Consider the following 13979-nt stretch of genomic DNA (forward strand, 5'->3'; position numbering starts at 1 on the left):
AAGCTCCTAATCATAGCTTTCACACATGGAACGATACAGCAACAAAGTAATAACAAGAATAATAAAAAAAAGTAAAAGAAGAAGCCATTAAAGAAACTCAAATTATTCCATTTTGCAATATTGTCAACAGCAATACTAATTTTGTATAAATCAGTAATGAATAGTGCCTATGATAGAATTCAACAGCATAGAGCATTTACAATGGGATAAACAGTACTTTAAAGCCCAATTTAAATATTGGAAGAATTAAACCGGGATAAAGAGACTCCAGAATTAGGTTGAGGAAAACTGTTTATCAGACGCACGCATATCTGTGAAATAAAAACACAAAGATCTTCCATTCCTCAGAGCCTTTAGAATAAAAGCTAACAAATTATTAAAATGCAGACTCTGTAGTCATGTAATATCGTCACATACAAAAAAAATGAAATTAAACATACTAATCTATTAATTGCACACTAATTATATATTTTCTTGCCATTCAATTTAATTCTCAATAGATTTATTTGTTATTAATACCTTTGCTTGTTTAAAATTCTCCAGGCAGAATATTTTCTTTTTTTGTTGTCCAATGGTCTACCCAATTTCAAAGGGGTTTGATTGTAATCTTCTGAGATAAAATTGTTGTTTTCTCCGCTTTAATGACTCTCACCCCACCAAAAGGCCTGCATGTTTAGGCCAAGGTTACGGCACGGTGAGAGTAAAGCTCTGACTGTATCATCCAAATTTTTTAATCCTCTATCGCCCACACCCGGATGTGGATCTGAACCCATTCGGGTGGTACAATCCCAGCTTTTCATACTTCGAATCCATCATGTTTAGCTTTCCGTCCTCTATTCACATCCAACAGTTGTTAATTGCTCAGGAGAAACCCCAGGAGGTAAAGTTCAAAGCACATTAAATTCAGCTGAATTTAGTCAGCCAATTTCATAATACTCAAGATCATACTACCTGGAGATCTCCAAACAGCAGCTGTCTTCAAATTTCTACAACATGCAATGTAACAAATCATTATTACAAAGAAAAAACAGTAATATGTAATTTTGGCCATATTGATTACACAATAACAAAGTACATTCATTCATCTGTTTGGCTTTTGTAACACCTATGATAACAAACTACATAACATTTAAAATTTTGGTGAATAATGTGTTTGTTCACTTTAATGAAATTTCCATGTTTCTCAATTCAAATGATTTAAATACACCAATAAACATAATTCACAATAATGTTATTTATTCCATCACTATAGATTGTGAAAATCGAAATGCCTAATCAGTCAGAAACAAGCATATTAGCTGTTCTATTATGATCATTGCTTCCTTGTTAAGATTGAGAACTATATTTGTTTTTTTCTTTTCTGCAATTACACACATTAACTAAACATAGACCAAATCAAAACAATCCTCCCATTCTTGTAAATTGTCGAAGTTGCCATACTTTTTATACTCTAATAAACAGTCCAACTGGCTTCCTCCAACATGCAAATTCCTTACTTCTCACCAGTGAACATAAGAAGATAGACTTGATTCCAAGACAGTAGAATGATACAAACAAAATGGTGTAACTAAAAATAGAGAAAAAATACAAAAGACGAAACACGTTGGTTTCTTCACAGGAAAACAGTTCTCTCGTTCTCTGTAATAGTTATATTCACATCAATTAATATTCAAAAAACAAATGAATACATTTATATATCCTAATAGAATTAAACTAACAACACCCTTGTTTGTCAGGCTTAATATTTTAAGTGTCGCTATATAACTGTGCCCTTTACAGCAATTAAACAGCATAACTTATGAAATGTATACTAAAGACTGGGACATCTTTTGATCGTGAACACACGTGTTACAGATTGATCATTGCTGTGAAGCATGGGGCTTTATATCGCCACTGTTTGATTGATCACGCATTGTCAGCTTCCTGCACTCAACATCATGTACAAATGATAGAGGAAGAGGCTGTAACAACGAGACACCCCCATGAAACTCCTTTGACCCAGATGGACGCATTGTTTAGGGCAAATAAAAATGCCTTCCCAAGACCTCATGAATTGTTCCCAACCGCGTTCCCATACATATACTATGAACAGTGTGTTGAAGACTGGATAGAACGCACCGGCCACCGCCCATTTGTCATTTTTGAGAGTGAAACCTTGTTCAGAACAGCTGTTCTCAAGGGTCTTCCGGAACCTGTGAAAAAGGGGTTGAAGAAGGACCCCGATTTGTTGACATGTGACAAACCTGGATTTAAACGTCACCTGACTCACCATTGTATGATGTATGATGAAGAAAGGTTCAAAGAAAAGGCCGAATCACAAATTTATTTCTCTGCCCTGTTAAAACTCCAACTTTCTAATTTACATAGTGAGGCCAAACAATCTAAAACAGGATATTGGATTGGAAAAAAATGTTTTATTTCTTCTAATTTGCCATCTATTAATAAAGTAACACATAATTAGTGGTTTAATAGCAGTGCTGGGCCGTACATTTCAGTAGTGCCACGTGCTGGGCCGTACATTTCAGTAGTGCCACGTGTGAATCAATCCAACCCTCAATAAGTATTTTATGTCTATAAAACCTTTACTCCAGCTACAGCTGCGACACAAAAGTAATCAATAATAACCTCAAAAATGTATATATTATTTCAGAAAATAGACACATTTTGCTCGACAAAATTATTTTTATTTCTATACAAAATCCATCCTCCTTTCTTTCCTCAAGAAGATTTCAATTACTCTGTCGTACAGATTACACATGCGTTTCAGGTCAATATACAAGTTCTTTTCTATTGCTAAAGCTAATGCTGAAAGTCTAGTCTGTCCTGTTGTATTTCTAGCATAAGTTTTGATTCTATTTAGGGCTGAAAATGTCCGTTCGACAGAAGCAGTGGACACGGGGATGGTCATTGCCAAACACACTAATGTGTACAACTGCCCCATCCTCTCATTCAGATTTTTTTTTTGCTGAAGCAAGTCAAGGAGATCAATGGGAGATTTTCCTGCAAAACCATCCCTGGCATACATCACAATGAGGGCCCCTGAGTCAGCACTAAATTGATACGATGGGCAAAGCAGTGTATAAATAAAGTTAACGGTGCTCTCTCCTTAACTTTAGCCTGCACCCCATTTAATCCAGAAGATATGACCGCTGCTCCGTCATAACACTGTGCCACAACTTTACCCAGACATTCATTTTCCACCAAAAAATTGAATGATGAGACCTGCAATGTCATCGGCTCGCTTCCCACTAGTAACAATTTCAAATCTGACAAAGCGCTCCTCGACACAATTGCCCGTGACGTAACGCAGAGCCAGTGCGAGCTGCGGCTGCATTACTCGCGTCTTTTGTCTCATCCACCATTACAGAGACAAACTGTTTTTTTTTTTTTTATTTCGCTTCTGATCTCTTCCTCTATCACTTCAGAAATAGCAGTGATCCGGTCGTTTTGTATTTTCCCAGGCGTGCTACTAAACATTTTATTAGTGGACAGATGGTAATGTAAATTTGTGTTATTCTCAGCAATGAAAGAAAGAACTTCCACATAATTTCCTTTGTTTGGGGAGGCAGCGCTTTCATCGTATCCCCGAAATGAAAGTTCCTGCTTGCCCAAAAAAATGATGCAGTCTATCAAACTTTTTAAGATTTCCCTATTTTCTTTACCTTTATTCGTTTGGCGCTCCATTTCCCTGCACACTCGCTCGTTGAATTGTACCTCCACTCGGGATTCTCCAAAAGTCTTGGAGCGCACCGTTGCTTGTAAGTGTCCGGCAGAGCTTTGGTGTCTCGTTGCTGTTTTGGTTAAACAAGTCAAATGTGTAAATTCAGTGTTGCTCCAAACACCATGTCGATCGGTGGCATATAACGAGCACTCCCAGCAATACAATTTGCATTGATTCTCAGAGCCCATGAGCCAGGTGTAGCGGTTGTAGTTGGCGAGCTGAATGTGGCGCATACACCCTTTTCCCGGCTGTAACAGGGTTGCCAGTTCCAGAGTTGACCGCGCTTTCTTAATGATGTCCATTTTTTTCTGGAAAAGTCCATCTGGAAATGGCTAAATCCACTTGTTTTCCTGTGTCGGCCATCGTAGGTGGAATTTGCTAGCTTAGGCTGGCTCACTCTAGCCAATCATCTAGCCAATCATCATTGATGAAAGCAATGACGTATCCTTACGCCACCGAGAAGGCAATGACATATACCTATTCCTGCGAGAAAGCATTGTGGTGTTGCCAACTCAAAATCTGATTAAAGCAAAACAAAGCTAGTTTAATGCAGCAGAGCCTGCAGAACTGGTTGTGAAGGCCTTGAGGCAGATTTCTGATCCTAACTTGGATTAATATATACAGACACTCAAACACATGTTTAATGTAACTTTGCACAAAACTGAATTCTAATTTTGTTTACCTTTTTTTTACCTTTGTTCTCCGGGTTGACTCCACCCGGACGTTCAGCAGGAGTTTTTAAAAGGAACGCATCGAGGGTTTTTTGTTTTTGCCTCCCCTTTTAAATATTTCAAAAGTGATGCGCACAAATGTCTTCACAATACGACAACGCGCGGCCACTTGCCAGCTTGTCACTGTGCCTCTATTCTACAAAATCCAAAAACTCTTGCCACTGTGCGAGCATGTCTTTGATATCCTTTGTAGCCAGGGGCCCCGCCTCTTCTACCGCCTCCTCGCTACTGAGTTCCGGCAACAAATGATCACTCTCCTTGAGCTCGATTAAATCCTGTCATGAGTTCTTTGTGGTGCTCGGCGATTAAGTAAGTCACATCTGCTTCGTTAATCCAGCCCCATGGAGTTTCCAAGCGACATAGTATCATCCATGGCAACGAGTTCTTAATGTACAGCCGAAGCTGCTGTTTCAAAGTCTCTCTCACCGGAAGCTGGCTACAATTTTTTCCATGCTAAATTACGTGGCCGATCTACTTGCTGAAAGACATTTAGCCGACTGACATCTGGCCGAAGGCCAACTCGCCAAAGGGGCATCTGGCCGAACGTAGAATTAGCCGAACAACTAATTGGCTGACCGACTATCTAGCCGAAAGACATTTTGCCGACGCGCTCGCCCGGCCCCCGGTCGTGTGTGCGTACAATTTTTCAACCTCGGCCCGCGGGCCATATACGGCCCGTTACTGAGAACATTCATTTAGAATAACAAGTTACATGTAATGGCATTCATTTAGAATGACAAGTTACAGATAATAACATTCATTTAGAATAAAAAGTTACAGATAACAACATTCATTTAGAACAACAAGATCGTGACTGAGCTGGCTTGCCAATATGAGAGGAGTAGCTCAAAAATATACACCATCCTACACAAAACGTTGCATTAAAGGGTATCAAGCCTTCCAAAGGACTAACCATCATTTTCAAGATGCGCACTGACATTCATAACGAGATGGAGAGCCTTCTTTTAATGTGAATAAAAGATAAACAATTAGCGGGACCGAGTCGATAAACTGCGAAATAGACAGCAGAATCTTCATGGACTTGAAAGCAAATTAAGCATCTCAAAATGGCGAGTCTCCGACACTTGCTGAACCCTTTGAAGCGAGTCGTGGTTGGTACGATAATTTAAAAAAATGAACTGGGATACATTCGGTCCTGAGGGATGGAGAAGCAACATTTTCCGACTCGAGAGCCGGCGTGAAATACATTAAAACCATTGGTTCGGTTATCACACAAGAAGGCCTAAGTTTAGTGTAATGTAAAACATGTTTAAGTGTGTGTGTATAGTAATCTAAATTCATTTAAGTTCAATTTAAATGTCTCGGGCGCGTTGCCGTCCGTCAAGTCTTCTGTCCTTTCTCTCTCGTCCACTCACCCCACAGTAAGTCTGCACAAAGTAATGTCACATTTTAGTATTAAAGATCATAACCATTAAATAGGTATTTGTTACTTTGTGAGTAGGTGGTGAATTACAACAAATAAAAATAAGTTTTTCCATTGCAATATTCTGATTTTGGTGTTTTTTCAGAGGGTGGGAACGGATTTATTTGCATTTAGTTTTTTCGTATTTATTTTCTATTGGAAAAATTGATTTGAGATACGAGTAAATTGAGGTCATATCTCAAAGTATTACTGTGCTACATCTGCAGCCAGGTACCCAGTTGGGAAATAGAGAAAAAGCGCAATTGCATTACTTCTGGACAAATTACAGGAGCGCAAAAATAGATTTTAGAAGTGGAATGTTGTTAAGATTAGGTTGTTATTGGTTTCCATTGCTTTCTCCTTGGGTTCTGATATTCGTTCCCCTACTCTTGTTTGTTCCTACTGTCTTGCCATTGCGCAGCTGCAAGTCATTTAAAATCTGTTCCTTTTTTGTCTATTTAAACCCCGCTGATTATTATGTAATTTTTCGGATCATCTGCCTTATTTCCCTTGCCATGTGTCTGCGCTACCTCGTTCCTCGATTCCCCGTGTTTTCCCTGGTCCGGTTTGGTTTTGTGATTTGATTTCTAAGTCTTGGTTGTTTTCCAAGATCCTGCCTAAGTTACCGTAAAACATCTATTTGAACGGCACTTCTAATAAAACGCCACCATAGTGGATGAATTGAAAAATAGAATGGCACCCTCGAATTGAAACGCACCATCTATCTGAACAGCAACAACAGTCACTACGGGAAAAGTTTGAAAAATACAGCAGCATGCTGGTGAAATCATTTTTTCTCAACCTGAGAAGGTGGTCAGACGGCGAGCGCCTCCTGGCCTGGGATTCATACCGTTGTCACATTAGCGATGCCACCAAGAGGCATTTGAAGTAGCTCCATATTTGTGTGGTCGTGATTCCAGGATTCTGCACCAAATATATACTGGCTCCCGAGGTCTACGGGAACGCCCCTTTCAAGGCCAAAGTCCTACAGTTCCACGAGAACTGGATGTTGCACGGCGAGAAGAGCTACACCAAATTGGGCAACATGCAAGCACCAAGCGCTTTCGACGGCTCGAAGGATTGCCAGATCCATTAGTTCAGATCAGACAGCCCGATTCAGACTTGTTTGCAACTTCTCCAGCAAGCGCGAGCCAATGCTGGCGACGTTGAATGTGAACTGACTGAGACACTCGACGCTGAAAGAAATATCTGAATCATATATTATATTTTGTCCATCAGTACTTATGAAATAATTCAAAATTGTCTTTTAGCTTCCTTTCATTGCTTCCCCCCCTGGTTGCAATGCTTCCAGATGTGTGTTTTCATATTGAAGCATTTAACCATTTACATTTCAGCCATTATTTGTTGCCAGGGTCAGAAATCTTCCTCAAGGCCTTCACAATCAGTTCGGCGGGCTCTGCTGCATTAAACAAGCGCCGATAATACTGGTGCTTTAACCAATCAGATTTCGAGTTGACAACACCACAATGCCTTGTCGCAAGCGTAGGGATACGTCATCGCTTTCACCAACTTTTGATGTCCAAAGCTACCAAACTGTATCTGGAGCGAGCTGCACAAGCCAATATATTGTTGTGTTGATTTAAAGCCATTTTCAAGACGGACCTTTCAAGATTGTTAAAAAAGGTTAGACAACTCCAAAGCAAGCAAATCAGTCACAACCGGCAACAAACATTTTCAGCACTAAATCGAATAAAAACGTATGCCAGAAATACAACAGGACAGGCTCGAATTTCAGCATTAGCTTCAATGGTGATAGAAAAGAAGGAAGAAATAAAGGAGGATGGATATTGTGTACAGTTAAAAAGATTTTTTGTTGAGTAAAATATGGCTATATTCCTAAATAATTTTTGAATTGTATGAGTTTATTATTGATTATTTTTTGTGTCCTAGCTGTAGATGCAGTAGAGGTTTTATAGCTATAAAATAGTTTTTGAGGGTTGAATTGAAGGCGTCGCCAGAAAATGCACGGACCGCCGCTGCTTACCAGTAATCTCCTTGTATTTGTGCCTTTTGTTAAATAAATATGTATATGTTACCTGGTTTCTCTTTTCATCCATAAAATTTACCGTATCTCAAAATTCTAACCAGCTAGTTGAAAAATAGAGCGGCACCCTCTAATTGTACGGCACTACGGGGGTGAGTTTGAAAAATAGAACATCATGCCGTTGAAATTGAGGTTTTATGGCATTAAAGTTTTGTTATGAGCACTACTTCTCTCGTCCTCGCCAACTTCCCTGAGGTTGAGTCATATTCCTCGTATCCTCGCCCCGACATCTCCCCAAAGACCTAACAATTGTATTAACTCCACCACTACCGTTCACAGATGGTGAAATGGAACGTTATACATGTTCCAGTTTGTTGTTATTTTGTCAAATGCTCAAAATAAAAATGACGTAAAAAATCTGATTTCTTTATTGCTGTTCTTTAATTTCATAAAAGCAATGAAACATAATTTGTTAATATTATAATGAAGTTAAACTTGAGGCGGCATCATACAACAGAGCAGTCAGGTAGTGAAACGTTCTCTAAGGAATGCATTCCAGGCAAAATGAACTTTTGATCATGATGCATTTGTAGCCAAGTTAGTCATTTTGATAGTGTTATGTATTCAAATGTAGACTCTCACCAGACTATGACCCTTTTGACCCAGAGTGGCAAACATGTCAGACACAAGGATAAAGAAAAATAAACTGTTAGAATCACACCCCACAGTGACCTGCCAAAACAGAACGACACACAAAAACACACAATTATATCATACGACTCGAGAGCCACGTGTTCATCACTTCTGCTTTGGATTTTACTCACATTGATCAAGTATCTTGTTTGTCATGTCACTCAAATTTTGTTTGTAATCACACTTAGGTTTTACTTCCTTACTTGGTCCTTGTTTTTTCTTTTCAAAATAGGTGTTTTTCTACAAGTTGCAATAGACGTTCCCAAGTTTTGCCTGGGGCTGGTATCGTGCCGTTGTTCTCAAGCCCCTGAGTGGGGGAGAACGGTTTAATTGCCAAGACTACCTAGCCATAGCCCCGTGACTACCAGGAGAAAAAATATTGTCCAATCACATTTACTTTTAAATTCCCCAATCTATGTGAAGTAATTGGAATAGTACTGTAAAAGAAATTTGGTATCATTGGAAAGGTCTGAATGTCCTCTATCGAGCACAGTTAATGTGATTAAATGCACTGGAGGGAGGGGGGCATATTTATTTTTACAAATGTCCTCTACAGAAGATGAATTTAAACTACTGGTAGTTAGGAGGTTAGGAAACAACTCCCGAGATGGAAGTTTCTTCTAAACTGAAACACGCCCACTGATATTCAAATTAATGCACACTTTTGCCTGCTGGAAAGAAGATATAAGCTGGGGTCAGATGTCAAAGTGATGTTCTTGCAATAAAGCTCCAGTGGACAGGCATGTACCACCCTGATTCTCAGTCTCTCCTCAGCAATATATTCTACCGTATTGTACTTTACTACATTTATTTTCTCTAGAATCCCCTTGGGTATTTCAAACAATAGATGTTGAGAACTTGGTTCATTTTGAATAGAATATATACATTAGCTTGAACTTGTCCAGACAGATTTGACAAGCAGGCTTTAAGATACACAAAGTGGTTACATAACTGTGAACAGCATTAAATTGTCTCTGAAGCCACGAGAAGAAAGATATGTGGCTTGAATGGAGTACAGAAGATATAGGGAACGTTTTTAGCTGGACGCCAAGTTGGACACTGGAAACTATTAACAGAAACTGGGAGATAATGTGGAGAATGCATAGCTACTTCAGTCAGTCAAGCTAACAGTATTATTGTTGAGCTGGTTAGCCAAAACTTTAAGTTAAGTGCTGCAAGGTAGTAGCTTGCCAAGCTAAAGGATGCTAAAGTTGGAACTAGTAGGAGCTCTGGTATGCTGCGGACAGGCCACATTTTGTCATGCAACAATGTTTCGCTTATGCTGCACGCGTCAGTAAATGCATTTTTTTGCCCAGACCGATCTTTGCATCAACAAAAAGAGAGAGAGAGAGTGAGAGAGAGAGCGAGAGAAGGCGAGAGAGAGCGAGAGAGAGCGAGAGAGAGTGCGAGAGAGCGAGAGAGAGCGAGAGAGAGAGAGAGAGAAATTATTTTGATTTATTTTTTTCTTCATCTGACTCATTTTTCAACTAGATTAACACATTCTCCACAAGAATTCTAATAGAACAGCAGGACTGACAAGAAGTCGGACAGGCGAAGCTTATCGGTCAGCATCCAAGATGGTCAGCAAGGAGGTGCCGGTCCTGATGTCACAAACTCTCCGGGCACGTGTAGATGTGCCGCGGAGCCGATGCACGGTGTTTTCCGATGTGACCCCCTCTCCAGAAACCTCGCTGCAAGGCGGCAGCAAGGATCGTATCTTGGGTAGCCATCGCTTGCGAACCCTACGTGCGTTGGTGCACATATCCGCTGCGATCACGTTCATCTCACTCTCCTTGAAGTTTGGAGCAAAGTTCTGACAGTAGACTGGACACAGAGCAATATTGTTAGCATTGCATTGATGAAGATAGTTTGTTAGCTGTGTTGGGATTTATTCATTCATTCATTCATTTACTCATCTCATCTCATTTAGTGATACTGCTTTATCCTCATGGGGAGTGCTGGAGCCTTTCCCCACTGACTTCGTTCCAGAAGCAGAGGACACCCTGATGTGGTGGCCAGCCAATTGCAGGGCACAAAGAGAAGAACAACCATTCACACCCACACTCATACCTAGGGGCAATTTTTAGAGTGTCCAATCTTCCTACCATGCATGTGTTTGGAATGTGGGAGAAGAATTTCGGAGTACCCGGAGAAAACCCACGCAGGCACAGGAGGGCCGACCTAGATTTGAACTCAGGACCCCAGAGCTGTGAGGCCGACGTGCTAACCAATCAGCCGACTGGCCGCGCATGTCATTTATTGTGACACAATAATATATTAAATTATATTTAATAATGAATAATTAGAGCTGCCTCGTGGTGTAGAGGTTCACTTGCCTGACTACGGTGCGGGCAGGCGCGGTCTCAATTCCGGCTGGTGGCGGTATGATTCGCAGTGTGGATGGTCGTTTGTCTCTCTGTGTGCTCTGCGCTGCGACTGACTGGCAAACAGTCTAGGGCAGGGTTAGGGAACCTATGGCTCGGGAGCCTCATGTGGCTCTTTTGATGGGTGGATCTGGCTCTCCGCTAACTTGTGAACTAAAATATGAAAACCAGATACTACATCTAGAGCTGCTTTAATCTTCATTTTCTTCGCATTAGACTCTTCTGGAATGCATACTGTCATTTGTTAGCAACTGCATAAGAATGTGAAAAGTAGTTTTTGTGGTGAAATTACCAAAGTCATAGGCACACATTTAAATGTATTTTGACTTTTAAATTTGGAGAATGGCTCTCAAGGAATAACATTAAAAAATATGAATTGTTTATGGCTCTCTTCGTCAAATAGGTTCCCAACCCCTGGTCTAGGGTGTAGTCTACCTTTCGCCCGAAGACAGCTGGGTTAGGCTGCGGCAACCCCCACAACCCTTTCGAGTATGGGCGGTATGGAAGATGATTGAATAGCTAATATAGTAATAAACTATGATGAAAATAAAATCACAACATTTTTTTTTTTTAAATTAAAAAAAAATTAAAAAAAATTGTAGTGAATGTATTTTAAATGAATGATTTTGTGCCTATAGAAAAACGGTGCAAGAAGATGTGGCACGGAATACGACACATTACCAATTACAATGACAATAATGTGTCTGTTAACGCAGATGCCTCACTAGCACAGGAACTGAACCGTTTCTTTGCCCGCTTTGAGACTAACAAATCATACCCAGTCTCAACAGATCCACCACCACCCTGCAGCAGTACACTGAAGCTTCGGGAACATGAAGTGAGACAGGTAATGCAAACTGTGAACACCAGGAAGGCTGCTGGCCCTGACCGAGTACCTGGGAATACCAGCCTGGTCACAAGCTGTTCCAGCTGTTGCCCTCTGGCAGACGCTAAGGTAAGTGAGGAGACAGTGAGGAGGTAAGTGATCTGTTGTTTGCTGGCATCTGCTAAGCAAACGTTTTCTGCAGTCGCCGGGATTTGGTTGTGCTCAGGGGAAGCTTGGGTTGAATAACTTTATAACTTCATGTGATGTCTTTACGCGATGTGTCCATCACAGCAGATTGACAACGAGTCTGAAATGAACCACCGGGATCTCCGTGGATAGTAATTATATCATAGATTAGGTAATTTAGGAATTGTTCTATTATTTACCTTAGCAGGATGTGATTCTTATATTTTATATTTTGGCCTTTTGCCGGGAAAGCGCACTTTGTGGAGAAGCACCACCAATTTCGTCATATGCAGCTGGGTATGATAACAATTAGGCTTTTGACGAGTCAATGATGATGACAAAGCCTATGTCTGATTATTAATATTATTATTTTTATCTAAGATGACGCGGTTCAAGCGGGAGCCGGTGGGAGTAGCTCTGTACACTCTTATGTTTTTCATGTTTTACAGCCCTTCTATCTTTTTTTAATTACATTTTAATATTTCTTAATACATTCCTTTTTACTTTACTTTGTACTTTATACTTTTTACTTTAATGTTTTTACAACTTTCCTTGTTCTGTTAGCCTGGCTTAGTTTGGCTACTTAATTTTTGGAACCAGCCAGCCATGCCTACACTGTCACACATATGGGACTAGCTGTTACAATACGCAGCAGAAGGAGCAACACCTCGGTGCCGCCGGAGTTTCGGAGCTGGACAAAAGTGCCGGGAGAAGAGGCAATGCTTCAGACCAACCATTCCATCGTGGGATAGGATGGAAGAGCTGTCGGCGCTTACCAGCAATGGAGTCGAGGAGTTCTGCCCTGCTGCTCTTTTCTTCAGCTTCAGACTACTGAGGAACTGTGCGGATAAGCTTGGAAGAGCGACTCTGCACATTATCCACCTTGGTCACAGTCTGCAGAAGTTCTCCATCTCGTGGAACACTTCCTGTGTGTGGTTACATTTTTTGTCCAACTTTGCAACGTCTTTTGGAGTCCGATTTAGCTACCGTAACCAAAATGGCGCTGTTTAAGCGGCAGCCGGCGGCCGCGGTAGCTCCGTCCACTCTTGCTCGTTTTGTGTTTTTTCTGCTTTTATGTCTTAATGTTTTGATGATTTTATTTACTTTGATTTGCTTTGTACTTTGTGCTTTTCCTTTGCTGTTCTGTTTAATCACCCTCTTGCTACTGCCACAATGTAATTTCTCGAATACGGGATGAATAAAGTTATCATAACAAATCCAATTATTATTATAATGTTCAACGGGACACGGACGTTTGGTAGAACGGACGTTTGGTAGAACAGACGTTTGGTAGAACAGACGTTTGGTAGAACGGACTTTTGATAGTACAGACTTTTGGTAGAATGGACGTTTTGTAGAACAGGTTCAAATTAAGCTCTAAAACCAGCTCTCAAAATTGTAATCATGAGGGAGAGTGAGTTTACTTTCTAAATATCTACTGTTGAAACCAGCTCTCAAAATTATAATCGTGAGGGAGAGTGAGTTTAATATCTAAATATCTACTGTTGAAACCAGCTCTCAAAATTCTTATCATGATTGGAAGGCAAAGGGCTTCACAAATGGGAACGAAATAAAAGACCAACTAAAGGTTTCGTTAAGAGGGGAGAGATTTGTTTTTCTCGAAGAGGAAGATTTCGTTTTAATGGCAACTGCCAACAATCTCGATTTATTGGCAAAAAGTATGCACTAGTTTTGTGACGTACGTTCGATAGTGCGCCGGACAACCATCAACTATATACAATCCATGCTCTCCTTGGAGAAAATCATACGGTTACACTGTATTACAAAATCAAAAACTTAAGGAACATATAATATATTTTCTTAGATTAAAGAGGGGCGTGTTATGGAGCCAAGTTCAATAACTGCTGATTTATAAAAGAATCCAATAAGTAGTATAGAAAATAATTTTCCAAAGTCTAACTCATCAGGATGCTTTTTCCATTTCAGTCAATGCCTTTGGAGTAAAATTCAAGCATGTGGCCTACAAAATTGGTACAATGACCCAATGAA

The 13979-nt window shown here is 40.2% G+C and overlaps 1 protein-coding gene across 4 annotated transcripts in view; it reads right to left on the bottom strand.

The window, feature by feature from the left end:
- Nucleotides 1-8290: 8290 nt before the first annotated feature.
- LOC144195590 (nucleus accumbens-associated protein 2-like) overlaps nt 8291-13979 on the bottom strand; it is a 38521-nt gene continuing 32832 nt past the window's right edge. For 3 of the 4 annotated variants that reach the window (XM_077715327.1, XM_077715326.1, XM_077715328.1), the window contains one exon: nt 8291-10397. In XM_077715327.1, the coding sequence (XP_077571453.1) occupies nt 10132-10397 (266 nt within the window). In that variant the 3' untranslated portion in view covers nt 8291-10131. Of the gene's footprint in view, nt 10398-12745; nt 12896-13979 lie in introns of all 4 variants that reach the window. The other variant, XR_013326105.1, reaches the window with a different exon arrangement.

The sequence above is a fragment of the Stigmatopora nigra genome, chromosome 4, assembly GCF_051989575.1.
Source record: "Stigmatopora nigra isolate UIUO_SnigA chromosome 4, RoL_Snig_1.1, whole genome shotgun sequence".
Lineage (NCBI taxonomy): Eukaryota > Metazoa > Chordata > Actinopteri > Syngnathiformes > Syngnathidae > Stigmatopora > Stigmatopora nigra.